Source organism: Ursus americanus, chromosome 33 (assembly GCF_024610735.1).
Source record: "Ursus americanus isolate L20-20 chromosome 33, mUrsAme1.1.p, whole genome shotgun sequence".
Lineage (NCBI taxonomy): Eukaryota > Metazoa > Chordata > Mammalia > Carnivora > Ursidae > Ursus > Ursus americanus.
In genome coordinates this window covers 11876085-11899473 of record NC_142159.1, presented here as the reverse complement: position 1 = coordinate 11899473, position 23389 = coordinate 11876085, and the positions used below count along the sequence as shown (strand labels likewise).

The window sequence follows — 23389 nt, the reverse complement described above, 5'->3', positions numbered from 1 at the left end:
CGAGGAAGGTTCGCACAGGGAGTGATCAGGGCTCTGCCAGGGCAGGGAGGAGCTGAGGCTGCCAGCGAGGTTTTCACCGGGGCTGTCAGCTCAGCAGCAAGCACGCATATGTGGAATCCGGAGAGAGTGCACGAACTGACATCCAGGCACCCGCTCGCGTTGGCAGGAATTGGCCACCGGGTGCAAAAGTCCCCTTTCCAGAGACACAGTTAACTTCTCCATGTGAGATCTGCTGCCTTCTCCCTTCCAGATGCCCGCCTAGCTCATGCTGTCAGCAGGCTGGCAAAGCATTTCACTCACGGCAGAGGCACACGGCTGTTCTTCCTCATTGTTACGGGCTGGCGCGGGCACGAGGGGTGCTGAGAGCTATAGCATCCAGGCTGTCAGCCAGCGCGACAGCTGCCCCTCCTGCCCCTCTGCGACACCCTCCAGAAGAAGGTGACGGCACTTGGGAGTCCCACTGCCTGGAAGTGTCTCTGCGGGTCTAACCCTAAACCCAAGGAAGGGAAGGGTACACACACCACCCTCAGATGGCACTCGGGGTCCATCAGCAATTGTCCCTTCCTGAGTCCTGCCTCGGGAGATGACATCCAGCCTCCAAGAATATCCCTTTGGAGGCGCCTCCACTCCCAAAGCCTTCCCTTCTCTGAAGGTTAGACTCTTGGGGTGCCAAGGGAGCTGGGAGATCATAGATTCACACCTCCACCCAGCAGCTCCCAGTCTTGTGTCCACCAACCAGCCTCAAAGCATCACCCTGTGTGCCTCTAGGAAATACATCCCTGGGCATCACCCAGGCCCAGGAATCTGCATTTTTAATAAGCACCCATGTGCTTTTTGATGCTAGATTTAAGAGCACTGCTTATTCAGTGTGGGAATCCCTCCGAACATTCTTGGGAAGCTCAAGAAGAGCTTTTTAGCCCCTCAATCACGTCCTCTGGTTTGGGGCTCACTACCCCCCTCACATAGCCTGTCCTGTCAGCCCTGCCTTCAGAGCCTGTAGTGGGAGGCCTCTGCCACCCTGTGACACCCCACCTTGCAAGTTCATGGAAGAAGGTCCATCCCACTTCCTGATGGGTCTTATTTACTGATCCGTTTTCCTACCTCCAAGCCCTCCGTCCCCCAGCCTCCCTGTTTCCTTTGCTCTTGAGTCAAACTCCTCTTGGAAGGTTGTGACTGGCTCACGCCGGAGCGGGACGGAGCTCACTCTAGTCCCCGGCTAGTCTGGACAAACGAGCTACGAGTGCCCAAGCGCCTACTACGTGTTGGGTACCTCATAGCGTCTCTAATTACCCCTCCAAACCCTGAGGTGGGTCTCCTTGTTATCCACATTTTACAGAGGAGGACACTGAGACTCAGAGGTTCAGTCACTTATCCTGGGTCATCTAGCGGGTCAGGGATAAAGCTAGGATTCAGGCCCAGGACTTTCTGACTCCGAAGCCCACATTCTTTCTAGACCAGATTAGTATAGCAGGCTTCAGGCTTTTCCCCCCGAGTCCATCTGCCTGTCTCTCTGTCTCCCTCTACATTTATATTCTCCGGCTATTTTCATCCCCCAATCATGCCTCCCACAGAGGCGATTATTGGCAGTCAACAAATTGGCCCAAATTCTAGAAGCACCCGTACCCTCCAGGGGAGCTAATTTAGCCTGCTTCACTGCTCACCACCAGGACAGTCGAGAATAACTCAGGTACAAGCACATTCCTGTCCCCTCTAATGGACTCCGTTAACATAAATGGATATGAAATCTCATGTGGTAAAGCAAAGTGCCATCCCCTGGAAAGAAAGGTCTGACAGCTAAAAGGCTTCTCTCCCTCCTCCTTGCCTTGTAGATAAATCTACAAGCATGATAGAGTACCGTCCCCGAGGGCCTTGCTGTTCTGGTGGATTCTGTGCTGGAAGGATTTCACGTACTGCCAGAGAGCAGACCCCGAGGGAGAAAGCCTTCCCTCTGCTCGCCCTTTGTAGCCCCACAGGTTGCAAACCTAGCCTCTTCCTGCTCCAGCCGGGCAAGCTCTGCCACACGTTACTGCACGGTCCCTGCCCTGACCCATGTTGGACACAAGGGCTACCCCGTGTGGCCAGCCGAGCCCTGCCTCGCGTCCCCGCTCTGCCACTTAGGAACTGAGTGACCACGGGCAAGCCACTGAAACTCTGAGATTCGGGTTTGTCACATGTTACACAGAGATAATACCAGATGGGTTGTTCTAAGGGTCGGAGGTGATGTATGTAATGGGTCTGGCTCGGAAGGCTGAGAAATGTTAACAGCTACCGCTGCTGTTGTTAGGGCAGGGGTGTTGAGGAGCCCAGGACTTTCCTCTGGATGGTTCCTCTGGTGTCCAATACAATAACCTATTCCTAGGCTAAACCCTATGAAATTGCCAGTATTGACCATTTCTGACCTATTAAAAAGGTCCTCCCTCCCGAAAAGGCCCATGCCCCAAAGCAATGCACAGTGAGGAAGGGGTGAAGTGAGGGGAGCAAGGGGAGCCTAGCAGGGCCCCAGGCAGAGTGGTCAGTACGAAGGCGGTGGCCAGGCTCCCCCATGGCCGGGTCCTGCCATGCCCCACACGTGGGCCCCAGCCGTGGCCATCTTGCCACCTCCAGGCTGGGGCCTGCCCTTCGTTACTCAGCTCTCCCTCCTGCCTCGTCCGAGTGGTTTCCACTTTGGATCCAAACAAGCTGCTTCCTTTGGCGGCGGCAGCTGAGAGCCGCTGGCTTCTTCCAGAAAGTGAAGGTGCATCTGGTGTCCGTTTCTTGGCAGGTCAGGAACATCCGAAAGGTCCTCAGGAAGATCAACAAGCCCTTCGGCCTCTACCCCAACTTCCTCAGCCCCGTGAGTGGGAACTGGATGCAACGTGAGTATAGAGATGGCACCGCCCTGCCTTTGACGGCTGCCAGTGTCCTGTGCGAGGCGCCCGGGGCACGTCAGGAGGGACATGTTTATCAGCAGGCCAGCCAGGCCTTTGCTCCATGCTCCTGGGCACCACCTGCCCTGCTGGGCATCGTGGGGTCCTCGCTGTTGTCGTGTTGTGTGGGCTGCGTGATGGGTGTGGTGGCTGCCCCCTCGCGAGGCCTGCCCTCTGCAGCGCCCGCACACTCCCTGTCTCCGGGCTCCCATCTCTTAGGGCGCCACTGAAGCCTGTCGGGCCATCCGCCAGCCTTGTGGGGGTGTTCCACACAGAACCGTCTGTCTGCTCCAGAAGTGGCCCAGAAAAGACCACGCATCCTCTCCCAGCCCCTTGGATCTGGTGCCCCACCTCCAACTTTAATCCTTTATTTTTTTAAAATCTTGAGCAGAGCGTAACTATACAGTAATACAAAAATCACGAATTTACTGCTGCATCTTGCACCTACCAGAGTTAGTCCTGGGATTCCTGCTGTTCTCTGTTCAGCGGCTTGTGCCTCAGCCAGACAGGTGTGGGTCAGCTCATTTACAGCCCCCCAGCTCCACCTACCGAGACAGAATGGGCTTTGGGGGGACGTGCAAGCTGGAGGGTGTTGAAAAGTCTCCCAGCACCCTGGGATTGCTCCCCTGTCAAGAGGCCCCGATCATGAGGTCATAATGCAAACTGGTGGCCGCAGGTTCCTTGGGCCCTGCCTCTAGGGCCTCACCCCCCTCCCCCTTCTCCCCTTCCAGGGCCTCCCCCCTCCCCTGCCTCCACCACTTCTGCTGAAACAAGGACCCCTCTCCCTTTCCCCCGCCTCCAGCCCTAGTTGTTATGACATCAGCAAGGGGCTCAGGAGCGAAGTACTTGAGACTAATTACTGCGTGGCTACGGGAAACGCTCTTCAAGCCTTGGTTTCTTCTCCTACAAATGGGAGAGGAGCTCGAGATAGCTTTTTTGTGCACCATGGAGGGATGTGGGAGTCATGGTCAGAAGCTGCAGGAAACGGATTTCAGTTCATCTTCCAAAGATGACACGTGTTGTGCCAAAAGGTAATGAGTGCCCACCAGTAAAAGTGTGCAAGTAGGGCCTGGAGGTCGGGCCAGCCTGCAGGGACACGGGGGAGAAACAGATTATGGCCACGGGAAGACAGTTCAATGACCGTTACTGCTTTTAATTGCAAGGCCTGACTGGGTAAAGAGATAAAGCACCCCACTACTGACCTCAGCTGCTCCAGGACGACGCAGCAGAAGCCATCGAGAGGGAGAGGGGTGTCTGAGCGGCTACCTTGGCAAATTCCAGGGAGAAGCAGAACTTTCTTTCTAGGCTGCCCCAGGGGTCAAGGGGCTGGGCAAAGTTGGTCATATATGGAAAATTGTTTCATATTAATAAAATATGAATCTGAGACCTGCCAAAGAACAGAGGGAAGGCTAGAAAGTCCTGCTTATCTGGGCACCTACCTGCCTCGCGCCCCCCTCCCCCGGCTCTGGCACCCCAGTCCATCACAGGTTCTCTGTGGTTTCACTGGGAATTTTTGGTAATTGTGTGTTTTTCCAACAGACGATAACATTCCCAACTTGCATAAGCTAAGTATGTTCACCTTCTTTTCTCTTCTCGAATCCTTGGTTAGCCCATTTGCAACCACAGAAACTACAGCTTGGGGAGGGGGAGCTAAGGTGCAGGGCCACAGGGGAGGCCAAGACTCTCTGGCCACTAGGACTCAACAACCAGGACAGGTCCACCAGGTTCCTGCTGGTGCCAAGCACAGACAAGGCCCACCCTTGCAGAGCCACTGAGAGCTCAGAGGGCTGCCTGCCCTTCAGCGTGGCCCCCGTAATGGCTTGTCCGCCGGGTCTGCTGCCTGAATCCCACACTTTCCTCAGTGGGAGGGTGTGACAAGTCCAGATTCTCCCCAGTGGGGACAGCAGTGTGAGCTGCCTGGCAGCCCCAGCCTGGCAGCCTCCCGCGGGTTCATGGGGGAGGCCATGTCCCCAGCCTGTATGGTGACGCCAAGTGTGATGACAGCACTGACGTGGTCAGGAAGCAGCAGGGCCCATCTCTGCTCAGGCTCACGGATACTAATTCAGATACCAAATCAGAAGATGGAGGCCCAGAGAGGAAGATGGCTTGCCCCGAGGTCATGGCAGATCTGTGTCTTCCGATGCCCACTCTGGGCTCTCCGTGTAGCATGCACTGCTGGGGTAGGACGCCGCAGGCGCACGCTAGCTAGAAAGCAGTGGGACCTCCAAATGAGAATCGTTCACACATCCCCAAGAGGGAGTCCTGTCACAAACACCCATGGAACTCCTGGGGGCCTGGCTCCCCTCTCCTGCACACCTGCCAGGTGGCGCCCTCAACCGTGTCATACACATGCTGCAATCACATGATAAAGTCCCAACTCTTTGGTTTGGCATTCGAGGCCGTTCCCAGCACAGCTCAAACCTCCCTTCCTTTCTTTCGTTTGGGACTTACTGGGTGTCCCTGGTGTGCCATACGGTCAGCGGGCGTAAAATGTGAATCATACACGGCCCCTCCCCATAGAGAGCCCATAGCCTGGTGGGGGAGGCAGACCCATACGCAGATGCCGATACCCCCGCTTTGGGAGCCCCCAAGGGCAAGGCACACACCCAGCAATGGAAGGATCGGCTGCCACGGAGCGCGTCCCACGTGAGGTGCCACGGGGCCAGATTCGCGTACGCCTTACCTCACTCCCTCCTCATGGTCACCCCGTAGGGAAGGACGGTGAGCAGGTTTATGACAACACTGAGAAAAGCCCTTCTGCAGAGTGATGCCTGAGCTGGGGTGTAGCAGTGAGGAAGTGCTAGCCATGCAAGCGGGGGAAGGGGTATTCCTGGTGGAGGGGTCACCACAGGTGGGAGATAACTGGGGAGGCAGGGGACTAGGAGTGCCTGGGGTGGCAGAGAAAACGGTGACAGGTGGCAGGCCCGGAGGAGCGTGGTGATGGCAGGGCCCCTGGCAGCGTGCCTGTGTGCCTCTTCTGTGGGCTGTGAGCCGTGGGAGGTCCCCTCGGTGGAGGCTGGCCGGGTTTGACTTCAGCCTTCCCCAACCCCTGCCCAGCACAGACCTCCTGCTCTAGTTTCGGGCACGCCATCAGCACGCTGGGCCCGGCACACCCCTGTGCCTCCCTCTGTTCTGTGTCCCAAGCTGTGTCCTCCCTGTAGCACTGGGGGCCCGGGGGTGTGTTGTGCTGGTGAGTGTCTCTTCACACAGCAGAGTCCAGCCTCCCCAAGGCTCAGGATTTCTCTGGTCTGTTCCAATTTTTGCAAGTCCTGAGCCCTGGCTGGGCCATGATTTATTTATGGGGCTGGAGGGAGCCAGAAGGGCTGGTTTACTCTGGGTATTCCTCTCAGCCCACTTTCCTGGTCCCCAACTGTCTTCAACCTCTGACTTTTGGTCCCGCTCTCTTCACACTTGTCCTTTTTATCTCTAGGCATAGAAGAAGCATGTTTTCATGCTCTGGTTGGCTCTAAAGCTGCAGAAAGTGACAGCTCTGCCACCTTGGTGGCCTTGGAGGAGCTGTGTAGGTCCACCCACAGTTTTCCCATCTGGGAAAGGGGTCGGCAGTGCCTACCTTGCAGGATTCTTGGGAGGTTGTTATAGAGAGTACAGCAAAGCTCCTGGCCCACAGTAGACCCTGGAGAAATGGTAGCTTTTGATGGATTCTCTGTTTCTTTCTCTCTTCCCCCCACCTACCTTCCCTCCCTTCTCTCTTCCTATCCCCACTCTCTCCAGAGGGGCTGGAAATACCCTCCCCACCGACGCTACCCCGCCTTAATCTGCCCCCGTTTTCCTTCCTCTCTCTGTCTCTCTGTTTAAGTGCGTCTTAACAGGGAACTGAAATTTGCTCTTTGTTATATCTATTAAATGCCTTTATGTTTCCCTGTTGTTAATTTTTTAAAGCATGTGAGTGAAGCATTTTCCATGTCTTGCTTCTCTGGTTAAGTGCTCCTGGTTGACCCGTCTTTCTCCAGGGATAGCGCTGGGTGGAGTCCCTCAGTCCTGCTCCATGGGCGACTCTAGGCAGATGCCACCAGGGCAAAGACGGGCTTTTCAGACCCAATTCTTCCCAACCCCCCGCTCCTTGGAAACTCCATTTATCCTAGACTGCTCAGCTGAAGCTCGGTTTTTTCCAAGTGGCTCTGTATCCTGACTAAATTAAGCCTACTGTTCCTCCTGTCCATGGCCGTTTATGAACCTGCCCAGCATTAATTACCATGTTTGTCACCGGGTAATAAAAATCTCTGAACTCCCTGCCACCAGATTATCTTTTTAAAGAAATGCAACTCATTTACAGTTAATAACCAGAGGCCCTGCCGTCCTTGGCCTGCTAAAGCGACCTGATTTATACTCCCGGGTGAGCCGCGCGCTCGAGCGCCAAATCCTCCTGCCCAGGATGGCCTGGGCTCCCCACATCTCAGCCTGGGGCTTCCTTTCTGCCCCTGTTCCTGCAGGGCTCAGAGGCTGCCGGTTAAAGGCTTGCTGCCCACCCGCATGTGGCCCTGGGGAGGCCACCGAGGGCAGTGACCGAGACTCGCTGCCCAGTGCATTCCCTCGGGAAGGCCTGCGCGGCGGCCTCAGCAGTTGGAGGTAATGCTCCTGTCCTCTCTCTCCTCACAGACCACGTCTCGGTTGGAGGCCTCGGGGACAGTTTTTATGAATATTTGATCAAATCCTGGTTGATGTCAGCCAAGACAGATGTGGAGGCTAAAGATATGTACTACGAAGCCTTGGAGGTAAGACATGTGCCGGCCTCTTCACGGGCAGTTGGTCCTTCACCACCAGCTCTGGCGCAGACCTCTGAGTGCCGGGGGCTCACTCACTACCCCCCAGCCATGCGCTTTGCACGCCCAGCTTGTGATGCTACTCAGATGCCTTGAAATTAGGGCCATGTGAGCCCCCTCGTTTTACAGGTGCAAAGCCCACGCTCAAGGAGGTAAAGCCATTTGTCCGAGGTCTCACAGGAAGCGGCAGTCAGTCTGATTCAGAAGTCTTGGTGTTTAGGCTTCCGTAAATATGTCGGAGCCCAGAACACAGCCAGACACTGGCCTGGGAGCCCCCAGATGAGGCTGCCAAAGCAAGACCCTCAGCCATCTCCCTGCAGAGCCAGAGGTGACGTAATCAGCATGTGCAAGCAGGGAGGGGCCTCCCTCAGTGGGGCATCTGGTTCTGCTCCTTCTCTTTATGTGGATGGAAACCAAGGCCCACAGAGGGGAAGGCACTTGCTCAAAGCCACACAGTACAGAGCTGGCCGAGCTGGAGCGAGAGCCAGATCTAAGCCCGTCCCAGTGTTCCCCCCACTGTCCCTCACCACTGCTGCTCTGTCTACAGGGTGTCAACTCAACAAGGGATGGTAGGCTTAGATGAGTCTCTCCAAAGAGAGGGAGACTTTAGGATGGAAGAGGAAAATGGTTAGCCTGAGCTATTCAAAAGGGGGTTATGGAATCCCATCAGCCCATCACTAGATACTTCTGAGCCCAACTAAGGAAAACACACTAAGTAGGCTCCAGGCCTCAGTTTCCCCCATCAAGTAAGTTGAGCAGCTTGGATCTACTCTGCCACCACCTTGGTCTGAGGTTTCGTGTCCCCTAAACTAGACTTCTTGCTCCTCTCCCTTCGAAGTTGGTTCTCCCTCCACACAGCAGGCAGAAGAACTCGAAATTCATGTCCCTACCTCATTGGCTCCACTTTTGCACTTGGAAGAAGCTAGACTCCTCCCCTTTGGGTACCTGAGCTAGACCTACCAATCACCTTGAACTTTTCCCCCCTTTACTCCCAGCTCTGGTCCCCAGCCTTCCTCAGAGACACCAGACTCTTTCCCACCTCGGGGCTTTTATACTTGCTGTCCTCTCTACCTGGAATAGCGTTCAAATGGCTGGGCCCCATTTATTGGTCAAGTCAAATGCCACTGGAAACTGGCCTTTCACAGCCTCTGTCACATATCCCAGACTTATTCTCTTTCTCGCCTTCATCAGCATGAAAATTACCCCGTGCCTATGTTGTTTACTTGTCCATTGTCTGTCTTCCCCAAGTAGAATGTGAGCTATCTAGGAGCAGGGATCTTGTCTAGTCATTCACCCTGTCTGCCTCACTCCTAAAACAGTGCCTGGTACATAGGAAGTGCACCATAACTATTTTGTAAGCAAACGAACACATGATTGCTGAAGGGATAGGTAGATGGATGGATGGATGGAAGGATGGATGGATGGATGAGTGAATGGAAGGATGCATGGACGGATGGGTGGATGGATGCGTGGGTGGAAGGATGAGTAGGTAGGTAGAGGATAGAGGGGTGGATAGGTGGCTAGGCAGGTGGAAAGATGGATAGGTGGGTGGATATGGTGAATGGATGGGTATGAACAGTTGGATAGATGGATGAATGAACTCTAACTAGCCTCTGGCCAGGAATGGTAGTGCTTAAAGGAAGCCCATTGAAACAGGCTTCCACAGCCATGGACCTTTTAAACTGTGGGCTTGGTGATGAGTTTTCCCCACCCAGTTCCCCAGCACCAAGACCTTGGTCATGAAGCAGCCACTGGGACTCCAGTCCCATCTCCGTCTCCGTCTCGGCCCCAGCTTCAGCTTTGGCTGAGCTCAGACCACAGCCAGTGTCTGCTGTCAGACGAAAGTGTTCAGCCTGCACGAGCCTTTCTGCACCTTCTGCCATTCCTTGCAGGGTAAACATGAAGTTAGCGAGCAGCCTGGATCCCTGCCCTCAGGGCACACTGTGGTTGAGGCTTCAAGGGAAGAAATGGCCATGAATTATTTAAGCAAACTGGGAGCTTTATGGAAAGCACTTGATTGAACAGGAGAGAACTTGGCTTTGCTCCCCTCATTTGCTATCCCCCAGTGAATAGCCTGGAGTATCTCTGACCCTGGGTAAAGACTGGGCCTCTGGCAAGTTTGGGGCTTTGAAGAATATTCTGGTAATTCTCAACCTTGTCCACATGTTAAGAATCACTGGGGGAGCTGTAAAATCCCATTGCCCAGGCTGCACCCTGACAAGTCTACATCAGAACCTCTGGGCCAGGGCCCAGGAAAGAGCCTGGAAAGCTGCCCTGGGGGTGGGGGTGAGACCACTGTCCAGCTGGGGTGGGTGAGGATGATTCAGACAGGCCAATGGGGCACACCCCTGAGGGTCACCGGAGGAGGGGGAACAGGAAGAATAGGGAGATCATCTGTCACGGCGCTCTCCTCCAGGCAGGTGCCCTGACTGCCTTATTTAGCCCCATCTTACAGATGAGAAACTGAGGTCACACAGCAGCCAGTGTCAAAGCCAAGGTGCAAACACAGATCCAGCTGACTCCAGATGCGGTGCTCCTGCCAACCACAAAGGAGCCTGGCTTGCCTAAATCCCCCTGGGGAATGGGCGGATGGGGTTCCCTCCAAGAGGCAAAGAAAGCCAGTCCTTGAATAACCTCACAGCCATCCCAGGAATTATTCCCATTTTACAGATAGGAGGGGGCGTCTTCAGAAAAGGGAAATAATTTGCCCAGAATCACCCAACACTCACATTGCAGAGCTGGGATCCAAGCCTAGGTCTCTGGATTCTCCCTCAGCGCTGCTCGTCTCCTGGGTAATTTAAGCCTAACCGGTCAGTTGCCAGCCTGTGCTGTCTTGTGTTTTGCTTAGAGTTTTAGAATGCCTTGTTGAGTTTAATCTTTGCACCTATCTGCTTGTCTCCGTTGTGTCCTCACACAGAGACTGGTCTGTCATTTCCTCTTTACCATGATTACTTAGCTTGGGGTTAACCCCAAATGGAAATAACTCATGGGAGCCAGTCTTGAGGGGGCAGTTTCTGTGCTACCACACGAGGCTTCATGGGATCTCCCCTGGATGTCTGTGTTTTCCAAGTGTCCACAACGGGTGACTGAGCAAGATTTTTGCACCCTGGACTAGCCTGCCACCTGTCCTCCCCACCTGCGTGGACCCAGCTCTGCCCAGGAGTGGGGGGCCCAGCGCAGAGCAGACCCAGCCCAGGGGTGGGCGGGGCAGCTCACCAGGCCCCTCAGTGCTCCGACCCCCAAGGCGCAGGTGCTCAGAGCTTCCCACCTGCTACTCAGTGAGGGTCCTGCAGCCAGCCCACCGGCCGGGACCTTGCAGGAGGAGGGAAAGTTAAAAACACATCCAAGAGCGAATGTTGTTTGAGCACCTTTGGTATGCCTGCCCCTGGCTGGAGAGTGGTGATGGGAGCTTCTGTCAGGCAGCACTCAGAGTCCTGGGAAAAAGACAGGGTTGCCACAGAACACACACGGACGGATGCACAAGGTGGGGCCAGCACCCCGTAGAAGGGTAACGGGGAAGGCGAGTACCGGGGCAGCAGTGGTCTCTAGCGCAGCGCACGGTCGAGCATGCGCAAAGGCAAGCGGGGACGGCGGAGTCGAGGCAGAGCACGTTTCTTTCAAATGCTGACCACAAATCATAATCCCTGCGTGTGTTTGACTTTGTTGGGAATCTCTACTAGCGGGTGAGCTCCCCGAGGCAGGGCCCAGGCCGTGTGTCTTCAGAGGCTTCATCCCGTGCGCCAAGCCACCACTAATAGGAAATTCAACGGGAGGAGGGGGGTATGACTGGAAAGAGGCCGGGGCAGGGGGTGGACTGGAGAGGAACTGTCATAGCCAACACGCACGGAGGACTCTGTGCCAGCAAGTATGCTGAGCTCTGCACACACAGCCCATATGATCCTCACAACCCTTTGAGGTGTTTGTGCTCGTATCCCCATTTCATACATTTACTTGGCAATCAAGGCAGAGAGAGCCCATAGAACCCGCCCAACGTCACACAGCTTGGAACTGACAGAGGTGGGATTTGACCCGAGGAATCTGTTCCTGGGAGTCATGTCTGTGGCATCAGGTTAAACTGGTCTGTTATTTACAGAGAGCAGAGGTCCAGGACCAGCCTGGAGAATAGATTAGAGGGGCAAGAATGCAGGAAGAGGTCTGGCCAGGGCCCCAGAGGCCCGGCCCTGGATCAGGAGCCACAGACACTGCCCTCACCTCTGTCTCCAGGGCTCCCAGAGGCTAACGGCAGGGAGTGGGGGGCACCATAGCCTGACACCTACACCGCCCAACTTCCTTGGGGGCTTTGCCAGCAGTATCCTCTCCCATGGAAGTTGGGGACAGGGGACTTTCAAAGCCCCTTGCCACCAGAAGGAGCAGCTGTCAGGTAGTCGAAGATGCCCAGTTTGGGCACCTGGGGGTCTTTGTCTTAATCCCAGCATGGCTGGGTGACCTGGGATGAGCCACTCGACCCTTTTGTCTGTAGAGGGCATGACAGCCATGTGCCTGGCTTGTCGTGGACATTAAATGAGACGGTGTATGATAAGGGCTTGTAGAGAGCAGCTCTTAACTTTCTGTGCGTCCTTTTTGAGAACCAGATAAAATATATGGCCCCTCTTCCCATGAAAATGCACACACACCAGAGTGTCACATACAATTTGAGGGGCCTCTGGACCCCCTGGAGCCCGTCCAGAGGCCAGCTGGCCTTCAAGTTAAGGTTCCCTAACAGAGGACATCATGGAGGTTGGATAAGAATTTTTAAAGATTTTTTAAAAATATTTATACATAGAAGATTTAAAAGCTTAAATAAGAGGGGCTCCTAGCTGGCTCAGTTGGTAGAGAATGTAACTCTTAATCTCAGGGTTCTGAGTTTGAGCCCCACACTGGGTATAGAAATTACTTAAAAATAAAATATTTTTTTTAAAAAGTCTAAATAAGAGATTCACTCTGGGAAGCTGCCTTGTGTCCAAGCCCCCAGCAGGCACCAGGCTTCAGCCAGGGGAGTGGCAGCACCTCCTACCGGCCCCATCAGGGACCACTGCCAGCCGCCGGCCGAGGGCAAGGACCTCCTTTGCCTGGGATGGAGGGCTCAGCAGAGCTGTGTTCACTGCTGTCTGCAAAATGCTCATTTTTCCGTCCTCTCCCCCTCCCTTCTCTGTCCCCCCTCCTATGCCCCTCCCCTCTGCCCAACTCCCACCTTGCTCCCAGGCAATAGAGACCTACTTGCTGAATGTCTCTCCTGGGGGGCTGACCTACATTGCCGAGTGGCGAGGGGGGATTCTGGACCACAAGATGGGGCACCTGGCCTGTTTCTCTGGGGGCATGATCGCCCTCGGCGCTGAGGATGCCAAGGAAGAAAAGAGGGCCCACTACCGAGAGCTCGCAGCCCAGATCACCAAGACGTGCCACGAATCGTACGCCCGCTCAGGTAACCCTGCAAGGGGAAGGGGCAGCAGGAGAGACTGAGGCTAGACACCAGGAAGAACTAGAAAAACCAGCAGAGCAGCAGTGAGTGAAGGGAACACACAGTCTTGGAGCAGTCTCACCTTGGAAGTTACGTCAAATTTGTATGAGGATGTGCTGTCTATGCACTGAGACTATACCCTAAGTTAAAAGGAAAATAGGGGTGATGTGTTAAGCACCCGTGCCAAGTGTTGTTCAGCACTTGACCTGCATCATTGCTGAACCTCACAACACAGATAAACTGAGGCCCAGAGAGGACTTGGCTAAGGTCCCACGTGAGGGGCACAGAGCAGAGGGTCCTCCAGGCTTCCTGAGTCTAGCAGATCCCTTCTCCCTGAGCCCTTACCCCTGAGTGGTGCCTCTGCCTTTCCTCCCCGGCACCCCTCCATTTAGGGGGTCTTACCACCTCTAGTACCACCCCATTTATCACCCTCTTTGAACCAAGGCCTCCAGAAAGCCCAAGAACTTCTTGACCATCCCCAATGAGTGTTAACTCATTGCAGAACTGTCAAATGCTAGAGTCAGAAGTCACATTAGAGAACATAAGCCTTGTCTTAGATGTGGGGAAGCTGAGTCAGCTCAGAGAGGGGAAGTGACTTCACCAAAGTCACACTGCGCCTGTGATGTCTTCTGAGGTCTTCTGATGCCCAGCTCCTTATTGTGTGCCGCCTCTCTAAACAGTGCCCCACAGAAAAAACCTTCCCCCCAGAGCCCCGAGAGGTGCCCACTGCTCAGAGTGTAATCCCAGTCTTGGTTGGTGGAGGGGACCCAAGATTTGCCATAAACCTGCCTCAAGTGCCACTCTGCCACTCACCAGTGGGGTGGCCTCCGTTTTCTCATCTGTTTAATGGGAACAATAACACAGGTCTCCCAGGGTGAGATAGAAGGTCCCATAGAAAGCACATCGCCGGCCGCCTTCAGCCCCAGCACGGAAAGCGTGTGTTAGCTTGAAAGGTGTCTGTGACCCCTCCAGCCGAGTCCAGATCTCCTGGAGCTGTTTCCATGAAGCCAACAATTCACGACGGGTCTGCAATTCCCTTCAAAGAGCTAGAGCCGTAAACAAATAGGAAATCGCAGGAATAATAAAAAGCTCACTATTTGTCTGGGACGATCAACCCAGACCATAAAAGACAGCTGCTTAATAGAGCATGCTGTTCTAGCCAGCCTGCCTGTCCACGGACAGCCCCGGCGGCAGCTCGTGCCCCCACCCTGTCAGCAGCTTGAGCAAAACGGCCCTTTGGTAGCGGCCAGGAGCAGCTGCAAGCATGGAGAACTCAAGGGGGCCAGGGTCTGGCTAACGGCACCCAGCACAGCCCTTCTGTGAAGCCCTCCATGGAAGAGTAAGATGTCTTGCAAAGCCCCAGTCGTCTCTTGGGGAAAACCACCCAGGGGCTCTCAGGGTCCTGACCTGATGGGAAAAAGGAAGGCACGCTTAGAACCAGAGCCCAGCACTGGAAGGACTCAGACAGGGTGTGCAGGCGCTGAAGGGAGGAGGGGCTGACCCCTCTGGCCTAAACTCGGGGCCTAGAGTCTCAGACCCAGGAGGGAAAGAGAGAGAGCAGAGCCCAGGGAAAGGGCATCAGACAGATCCAGGGTCACATCCCAGCTCAGTCACAGCTCACTGTGTTACCTTGGACAAATTACTTAGCCTCTCTGATCCTCAGTTTCCATATGCGTGAGAGAGGAACGCTGACATTTACCTTAGCAAAACGAAACAGGAACAAACAAAAGAACATTTGTTAGGATCGAAATAATGGATCTAACGCGCCCAGCACAGCCCCTGAAATCAGAGTTGGCTGTAGCCGTGGTTGTAACTATGGTCCTTCAGAAAATGGGAATGGCACCAAATTGTCCAAAAACTAACAAACCAAACGGTGACAAAAACAAAACTCAGAGGCGCCTGGGTGGCTCAGTCGGTTAAGCATCTGCTTTCAGCTCAGGTCATGATCCCCGGGTCCTGGGATCGAGCCCCACTTCGTCACAGGGAGTCTGCTTCTCCCTCTGCTCATTCTCTCTCTCTCTCTCTCCCCCTTCCCTCTCCCTCTCCCTCTCACATGTGTTCTCTCTCTCAGATAAATAATCTTAAAAACAACAACAAACCTCAGACCTTACCAAGCCCTCTATCTAGCTTCCTCTGCCTGAGTCTGTGCCTTCTGGGCAGTTCTGCCTCCATCTCCACCTCAACAGTGTCCCAGCCTGTCAGCTCTGGAAGGCTCCTTCTGGGAGGTGCGGAAAAGCAGTTCCCTAAGAAAGGGGTCTGTGGAGAAGCATCATCGCGTATCAGCATGTTAAAGGATCTGATAAGTCCTGCAGAAAGGAGACTATTTCACTTTATTTGACCCACAGTTCCCCAGATGTCTTTAAACCTGAAATCCTTTCTTGGCTGGTTAACATCTTGCAGAGTTAATGTCTCAAAACACAGTTGGGGAACATCGCCCAAGCCTTTTTTTCCCCAGATTGCTGGACAGTTCATTTGGACTCGCAGATTCTAAAACCGCAACGTGCTCGAGGCCTCAAGGGTCTTGCTTTGGCCTGCCTGGGCCAAGAGGGAAGCTGGGCGTTTGCCAGGCTCAGCCCTACCCGGCTGTGCAGGCAGGGCCCAGCCTGTACCGGTCACCCTGCCAGCGCTTCCAGGCCACTGGGGGCGCTCCTGGGGCAGCTGGGTCCTGAAAAGCAGGAGGTGGGAGTTCTGACCAGGTCCTCTGGTTGGTGCTCCCCACAGATACCAAACTGGGGCCCGAGGCATTCTGGTTTAACTCCGGCAGAGAGGCCGTGGCCACGCAGCTGAGCGAGAGCTACTATCTCCTGCGGCCCGAGGTGGTGGAGAGCTACATGTACCTGTGGCGACAGACCCACGACCCCATCTACAGGGCGTGGGGCTGGGAGGTGGTGACGGTGAGTGTGCTGGGCGGGGGGGCTGAATGTCTGACTGGTGCCCTAGCATTCAGTCAGGGTCCAAAACGCCCTAGCTCGGGCACCAAGATAAGGTCACACCAGTTTGACATCTGGCTAAGGTTCCGACTGCAAAGGGCCAAGGTGTGGTTGCAGAGCCGAGTCCCCAGCTGGGCGAAAGCAGGCCGGGAACTTCGGGAGAGGGTTCTGAGCACCCACAGCCTTTGGGCCCAGGCTCCAGGGCCAGCAAATGTAGAGGGCTAACGGCAGGGTGGGAGCCGGAGGGGCCCAGAGCACCTGTGGGCACTGCTTTCTCACCCTGAAGCCTGAGCAGATGGCGTTAGAGTTCTCCTCTCAAACAGGAATAGGCTGCCAGGCCGGCAGGTCACCTCCCTCCTCTGCCCAAAGCCAGCACAGCCCTGGGCGGCCCCCACCTGTCTCTAGGCTCTGCTCTCCACCACCTGTGTCTCTTCCACTAGCGCACTTGTCCCCAACCACCCAGCAGGAAGCATCATGGCCCTCTGTGGGGTAGGTGTCCAAGGCAGGTATGGAAAGTCCAGAAGGATGTCTCCTGAGGAATGCTAAGCCTTCTCTGTCCGCCCCCCTTCCCAGCTTCCCCTAGGGGCCCCCGCTCTCAGAGCCATAGGCTGTCCTGGGGAGAACCACACCCAGAGCACTGGCCCGGGCAGGTTCACTTATGCAGTTCGTTGACCAGAATCCCCCGTTCCCCTGAAGGCCCTGGTTCTTGGCCAGTGAAAGCCAAGTGTTTTGTGCTCCTCGGCCCAGCCCCCAGACCCCTCAGTGTGTAAAAATGGCATTTATATAAAAAAAAAAATGGCAGACAGCACATGGCCCTCCCTGCTCTGGACCAGGGACCATATCTCCACAGGGAATCTGTGGGGTGTGCTAAGTCCAGCCCCCCAGTCCCAGCCCTCCACTGCCTTCCTCTGTTCACCCCTGTGGGTGAGTCTGTCGGATGAGCCTAGTTCCCTGAAACGCCAAAAATTCAGACCAGGAGAAGGGCTCGAGCCAGCAGCCTGCTGGGACTAAGTTCTCAGCCCCGGTGCCAGGACGGCTGAGCCCTCAATGATTTGTCTTTCTGCTTCCACAAATGCCAGGGGTCCCCAGCCGAGTGGTCCGGGGCCTGCCTGTTCACAACCTGGGCAGGCACGAGTCTTGGGGGGGCCTCTCTCCTCTCCCCACACCAAAGCTGCCTCCCTTTTCTTCAGGCCTTGGAGAAATATTGTCGCACGGACGCTGGTTTCTCCGGGATCCAAGATGTGTACAGCAGCGTCCCCAACCACGACAACAAACAGCAGACTTTCTTTCTAGCGGAGACACTAAAGTGAGTTGGGGCTTGGCCAGTGTTCTTTCCAGAGGGGAACCAGGACTTTCTCGGGGATGGAGGGAGGAGGAGGGTGAGGTGTGGGGTCAGCAGCCCCTCCCTTCCCCAGCAGTCTGGTTCTGCCATCACAGGGTGGGCCACGAGGGGTGGGGGGCCTGGGGTCTCCAGGGTGACATCCCCAGGGTGCACCTCAGAGAGAGACCAGACAGCACCCCACCTCCAGGTACTAGCTGTGTGCTAAGTTAGTGTAACCTGCCTCCTCAGGTCACTCGGGTCTCTGAAACCATGTCCTCTTCTATAGAATGGGAGGAGTGATAGTGACGGTGGTCACTGCTGTTGACCTTCCCTCTACAGTTTGCTGCTGCACTACTCCCTCGCTCTCTTGGGGTGGAAGGCAGCCACCCCATTTCCTTGCACTGGTGCTTAACCCCTTACAATGGGTTGGGATGGTCCGTTCCTTTAGCTTGGGAAGCTGGAGTTCTGGAGTCACAACTGCTGTTCATTTTAGTGCCGGAACATCTGCTTGAGTCTATAGTCTCCTGGGGCGCCCATCAGGGAGCAGCCCAAGAATCTGGACTGGTGCAGTACTCAGGCCAGCGTAAAAAGAAAGAAGGATCTAGGTCATAAGGGGGCCTGGCCGGCCTCTCCTACAGGTGGCAAAAGTACCTGAGTGAAGCCGGTTGGGTAGGAAGTAACAGAGGGAGGGCAGGGGCAGAGCCAGCGTTAGACCAGGTCCGACTGCCCCAACTCTCAGCGCTGTCTTCAGCATGCTCCGCTCCTTCCCTGGGACCAGCGCTGCAAGTGGACTTGGGATCTCAGAACTCCTTGCACCCTTAGCCACGGGCCCGTGTGGCAGAGGCCTCTGAGATTGGTTGCCAGTGGTCCCCTGTTCCCCAGAGCCCTGACCCGCTGTGTCTTGCTTCCCTCCCTGCCCCCGGGGACACAGGTATCTCTATCTTCTGTTCTCTGAAGATGACATGCTCTCCCTGGAAGACTGGGTGTTCAACACAGAGGCCCACCCCCTCCCTGTGAACCACTCGGACAGCTCCAGCGGGGCTGGGGGCCGACTCTGACCCGTCTCCCTGCCGCACCCGGGGCCCCGGAGGGTGGCCTTGCCTTTTCAGGATTTGGGACTGTTCTCAAACGGATTGGGAACGTAGGCCCCACTCCAGGCAGACCCAGGGCAGATGTGTCGGACAAGCAACTTCTTTTCCTCTGTGAGGAGATAGGACTTGGAGACGCAGCGATGTCACCCCAGGCCCAGACTTTCCTTTCTACGGAGAATTTCTATGAAACCCTCTCACTTGCCATTCCAGGGCCCAGTGAACGGACGTTTGCATATTGTCCCCATGCCTTTGATTCACTTCCTCTCATTTGGGGAGGTTTTTTTGTTTGTTTTGCTTGATTTCGCCTTTTCTCTGCAGTTGTGTCTTCCCACAAATTAGAAATATAGTTTCAGAGTCACGTGCTTTTGAAAGCGGCAGCATCTTGATAAACTAAACCTTCAGGTGTTTGCACACACAAACCTTGACCCCATTTTCGATATTTTAAATGCTTTTTGCCCAACATTTACTATACGTCCAACTACGTGGCATTTACCTTATAATTTGAGGAGGTGTTCCCTTTGATTTGGGCCAAGGTGTTAACGAATCACTAGTGCTATTTTCATTATTGTAATGGGAAAACCTGTAAACTTACAATAAAAGAGTTTATTGAATAAGAAATACAATTGGGTTCATTGCACATCAGTGACTCCTGGGAAAACCATGGCAATGTTATCACCAGAAAAAAATAATCAACCAGCAGTTGATTTAACCTACAATTTAGTAAAGAACTCCCAACTCCTATTGCCTTCCCTTAAATTGGTCTTAAAAATTCAGGAAGGGTGAAGCCGACCCTTTAAATGGAGTTGGGTGTTTATACTTAAGTCAAGGCTTGGAAGAGGCCCAGAGAGGGCCAGCAGCTTGCCCGTGGTCACGCAGCCGGTGGAGACAGAGGGGAGCCCAGTCCCTACAGTCGCTCACGACCCCAGTCGTGTGTGCCTCCGTTCTCATGCAGCAGTTGCGTGGTGAGTGCCCGCAGGAGCCCAGACACTGGGCTAGAAGCCAGGGACGCAGGGGCAGAAACGGTCCTAAGCCCCGCCCTCAGGGAGCGTACAGCCATGTGAGGGGAAGACGGACCGTAAAGTAAACGGACAGATAAGGAACATGACTGCGAGTCGTGTGAAGTGCGACAGAGACGAGGGGCCAGGGATGATCTTAGGGCATCAAGGAGAGCCTCTCTGAGCAGATGACTTTCAAGCTGAGGCCTAGAAGATAAGAAGGAGCGGCGGGAGGAGTATCCCACAAACCCACTCTCCCTCCCTGGTGACATCACCTGCTCCCCCCACCCCCCCAGAGGCCCAAAACCTTGAGGCCACCATGCGGAGCGAGGTGTTCAGGCAGCTTGTCCACACAGCTGACCACGCGGTCATTCTGAGCCCTCCCCCATGCTCAGCCGCCTCATTTGGGCTGTTATAAACTTGAGCCCCGGGGCTGTTGGAGCCCTAGGCCAAGTGACCTGGCTCTAAGTCCCGGCTGTGGGACCCTGGGTAGCGCACCTCACCTCTCATCAAACAGAGGGAGAAGCCTCCACTCCCGAGGCTGCTGGGAGAATAAGCGGAAGCCACGGGCGGCCCGGCAGCGTGGGAAGTGCTTCCTCCTTGTTCTGGGGACGCAGATGCCCCAGCAGCTCCTTAAGCAGTGATCAGAGCTGTGGGTGAGCCGTCCCCGTGGCCAGAACCCGTCTGGTGACTAAGGCCCTGCCTGAACCCAGGAAATCACTTCACCTTTGACAGGCATCAGGAAAGTGTGGCTCTGGAGACCCGCCAGTGCCCATTTAAAAAAAAAAAACCAAAACAGAAAACCCACTGTACAAGCCTTGTGGGAAAGCTGAGGAGTATCTTTATGTGAAGCAGGAAGAAAAACCATCCACCATTCTACCCTCCAGAATGAATACTGTTATATTTTCTTCTAGATCTTTTTCTATGAATGTACAGAATATATTTTGCAAACATGGTATCATACTATAAATACTGTTTTACTGTAATCTGCTTTTGCTCTTAACTATATATTGTGAAGCTCTTTCCATGTCAACAAATACACATGTACCTCTACCTGGTTGTGGAGTGTTCCATCGTGCGCTGTATCACGCTTTCCGGATCTAAACCCCTATTTCTGGGCGTTTGGGTTCGTGACAGTTTGGGTTCTCAGTTACAAGTAATAGAAAACAACTCTGCCTAACTTAAGCAAGAAAAAAAATAAAGGAAGGAAAGGAAGGAAGGGAGGGAGGGTGGGACAGAGGAAAAAGAAACAGAGAAAGGGAACGAGAAAAAAAGGAAAGAAGAAAAAGAAAAAAACATATTAAAATGCCTTGTGTTGACTCACGGGATCTCAGAAGCGTGAACAGTCAGACCGCAAGAAGGACTAGGAAGAGGGTGTGGCCAGGAATCCCAGCTGCAGGAACCAAGGGGGCAGTCTCCCCAGTACCTCCATCAGGACAGGTGAATTCAAACGTTTCCAGATCCTACTGTCTCCCTTCAAGGAAGCGGGCTTCCCATTGACCTAGCCTGGGTCACGTGCTCCCAGCAGGTGGAGGGTGAGGCATCTTGACGGACAGACCCAGCAGGACCCTGTGCAATGCGAGATGGGCTATTCCCCGGAGAAGAAAATGAGGTTTGCTAGCAAAATAATGAAGCCACGTGCTGGTGAAGGCAAAACAGCAGGACTGTTCGCAGGTTCTGCTTGGATTCTTTTCAGTATTATCAAGAGAGTTATGAAAAGCATCCTTGACCATTCCTCTTCCCCCTCTGGTTCAGCTCCTCGGAGGCAGCTCCTGGAATGTCTCTCCATTGCAAAGCCACTTGGCAGTTCCCTAAGGCCCCGGGCTCCCCCGCTGGGCCCATGTTGCTGTCCCCGATCTCCTGCCACCAGTCTTCTGTCTTCTGCGTTATCTCTGGGGGCAAGTTGTAAAAATGAATATTTTAAAATTCATCCTCCAGGAGGGCCCCTGCAGGTGGAGAAATATCATCCTTTTGGCCACTTAACTCCATTCCGGGGATAAAAATAAGTAAGACCCAAGGTAGGCTGAGAGGAGAGAGAAATTAAGGGATGAGTCATCCTCATGGAAGGAGCCACAGAATCCCGGTTCTGGAGCCGGTCCTGGCAGCAGACCCTCCTTCCCCAGCCAAGGGTCAGCATGCCGCCAGTCTCTTTCAAAGTCTCGTCGAATGGGACCACCATTTGCACCTGTTTTCCTCACGGAGGGGCGTGATGCTGGTTCCTGCCCAGAAAGCTTTTCTGGCTCCTGGCTCCAGCCGCTGAGACCTGCGGCTCACCACACCCCTGAGAAGCGGGGCAGGGTCCTTCTCCAGATGCTTCCTTTTCAACGACTGCGTTTGCTTAGATGTTCTGTGCCTCACATTGTGTCCTTGGCAATTTGCAAAGTTCAAAAACCAAATGCACTGGAAAGAAAAGCAAAACCAGAAAATCTGACTTAAAGACAGCATCCTTGAGACCCACGATGTGAATCTCAGTTCTGCCTCCTTTGCTTCGGGGAGGGGACCTCTTCGAGGTTTGCGAAGGTGCTGGAGACAGGGAAGGGCCAGCTCCTCCCCGCCACCCCGCTGGGGCTCTGTCCTTGGAAACATGCTCAGTGATGATGTGGCACAGAGATGCTCAGCCCTCTGGGACTAAAGCTTAATCACACACTAACGGGGGTGCTAAAGCTATGTTTTTATATCTAAAAATATCGGTCTGGTCCCTATATCTGGAGCAATATCTTGATCCCGCTCCTCCTGTCTCTTAAGACTGAGTTCTTCAAACTTAAATGTGCACCGGAATCACCTGGGGATCTTGTTTTTTTGTTTGTTTTTTTAAAGATTTTATTTATTTATTCGACAGAGAGAGAGACAGCCAGCGAGAGAGGGAACACAAGCAGGGGGAGTGGGAGAGGAAGAAGCAGGCTCCTAGCGGAGGAGCCTGATGTGGGGCTCGATCCCAGAACGCCGGGATCACGCCCTGAGCCGAAGGCAGACGCTTAACCGCTGTGCCACCCAGGCGCCCCCACCTGGAGATCTTGTTAAAATGCAGATTCATACTCGCGGGTCAGACGCCGAGCCGGAGCTGCTGCGTCTCTAACAAGCTCCCAGGAGCTGCTGAGGCTGCAGGGCCTCAGGCCACACTGAGTAGCAAGGCTCAGCGAACGCCCACTCCTTTGCCATCTGCTCTTTATTTGCATCCGCGGAGGGGCACGTGGGTGGCGCAGTCGCTTAAGCTTCCGACTCTTGGTTTCAGCTCAGGGCCTCGATCTCAGCTCGTGAGATCGAGCCCCGTGTCAGGCTTGCGCTCAGCGTGGAGTCTGGTTGAGATTCTCTCCCTTTCCCCCCGCCCCTCCTGCTCATGCTCCCTCCCTCTCTCTCTCTCTCTCAAATAAATAAATAAATCTTTAAAAAAAATTATTTGCATCCATGGAGTTGTAACCTCCCCCGAGTGGAGGGGCTCAGGTGTCAGGATGGCATCTCACCTTGGTGGCAGAGGAAGCTGTCACCTGCATCCGCGGCCCCTCCAGCACAGTCTGGGCAAGACAGGAGCAGGCTTGCTGGTGGCTTAGCACAGTGCTGTCCAGTAGAACTTTCCGTGGTGATGGGAATGCTCTATTTCTGTGCTGTCCGACAGGGTGGCCACCAGTGGATCTTGAACACTTAACTTCCCGGGAACTAAATTTAAATTTTTATTTCATTTTCATTAAATTTAAATAGCCATATGTGGTCACTGGGCGCCGTTTTGGACAGTTCAGTCCTAGAACCTAGAAAGCCAGTCCTCTGCTCACTGACTCCCTGCCCCACTGGACCCTCTACCACCCACATCATTACAAAAATAATCTTAGCACAAAATATATTGTTTGGGGAGGTGAGGGTTCCCTTGGACGTACCTGGTTATTTTTATACTCATTCCAGCCTCCTGCTTTCC

At 54.4% G+C, this 23389-nt stretch overlaps 1 protein-coding gene across 1 annotated transcript in view; it reads left to right on the top strand.

Annotated features, from left to right (window-relative positions):
- MAN1C1 (mannosidase alpha class 1C member 1) overlaps positions 1 to 20535 on the top strand; it is a 140155-nt gene extending 119620 nt beyond the window's left edge. The window contains exons 7-12 of the mRNA XM_045782485.2: positions 2762 to 2855; positions 7524 to 7639; positions 12890 to 13109; positions 15867 to 16039; positions 17266 to 17381; positions 18328 to 20535. Of these exons, the coding sequence (XP_045638441.1) occupies positions 2762 to 2855; positions 7524 to 7639; positions 12890 to 13109; positions 15867 to 16039; positions 17266 to 17381; positions 18328 to 18454 (846 nt within the window). The 3' untranslated portion in view covers positions 18455 to 20535. The remainder of the gene's footprint in view (positions 1 to 2761; positions 2856 to 7523; positions 7640 to 12889; positions 13110 to 15866; positions 16040 to 17265; positions 17382 to 18327) is intronic.
- Positions 20536 to 23389: the final 2854 nt, after the last annotated feature.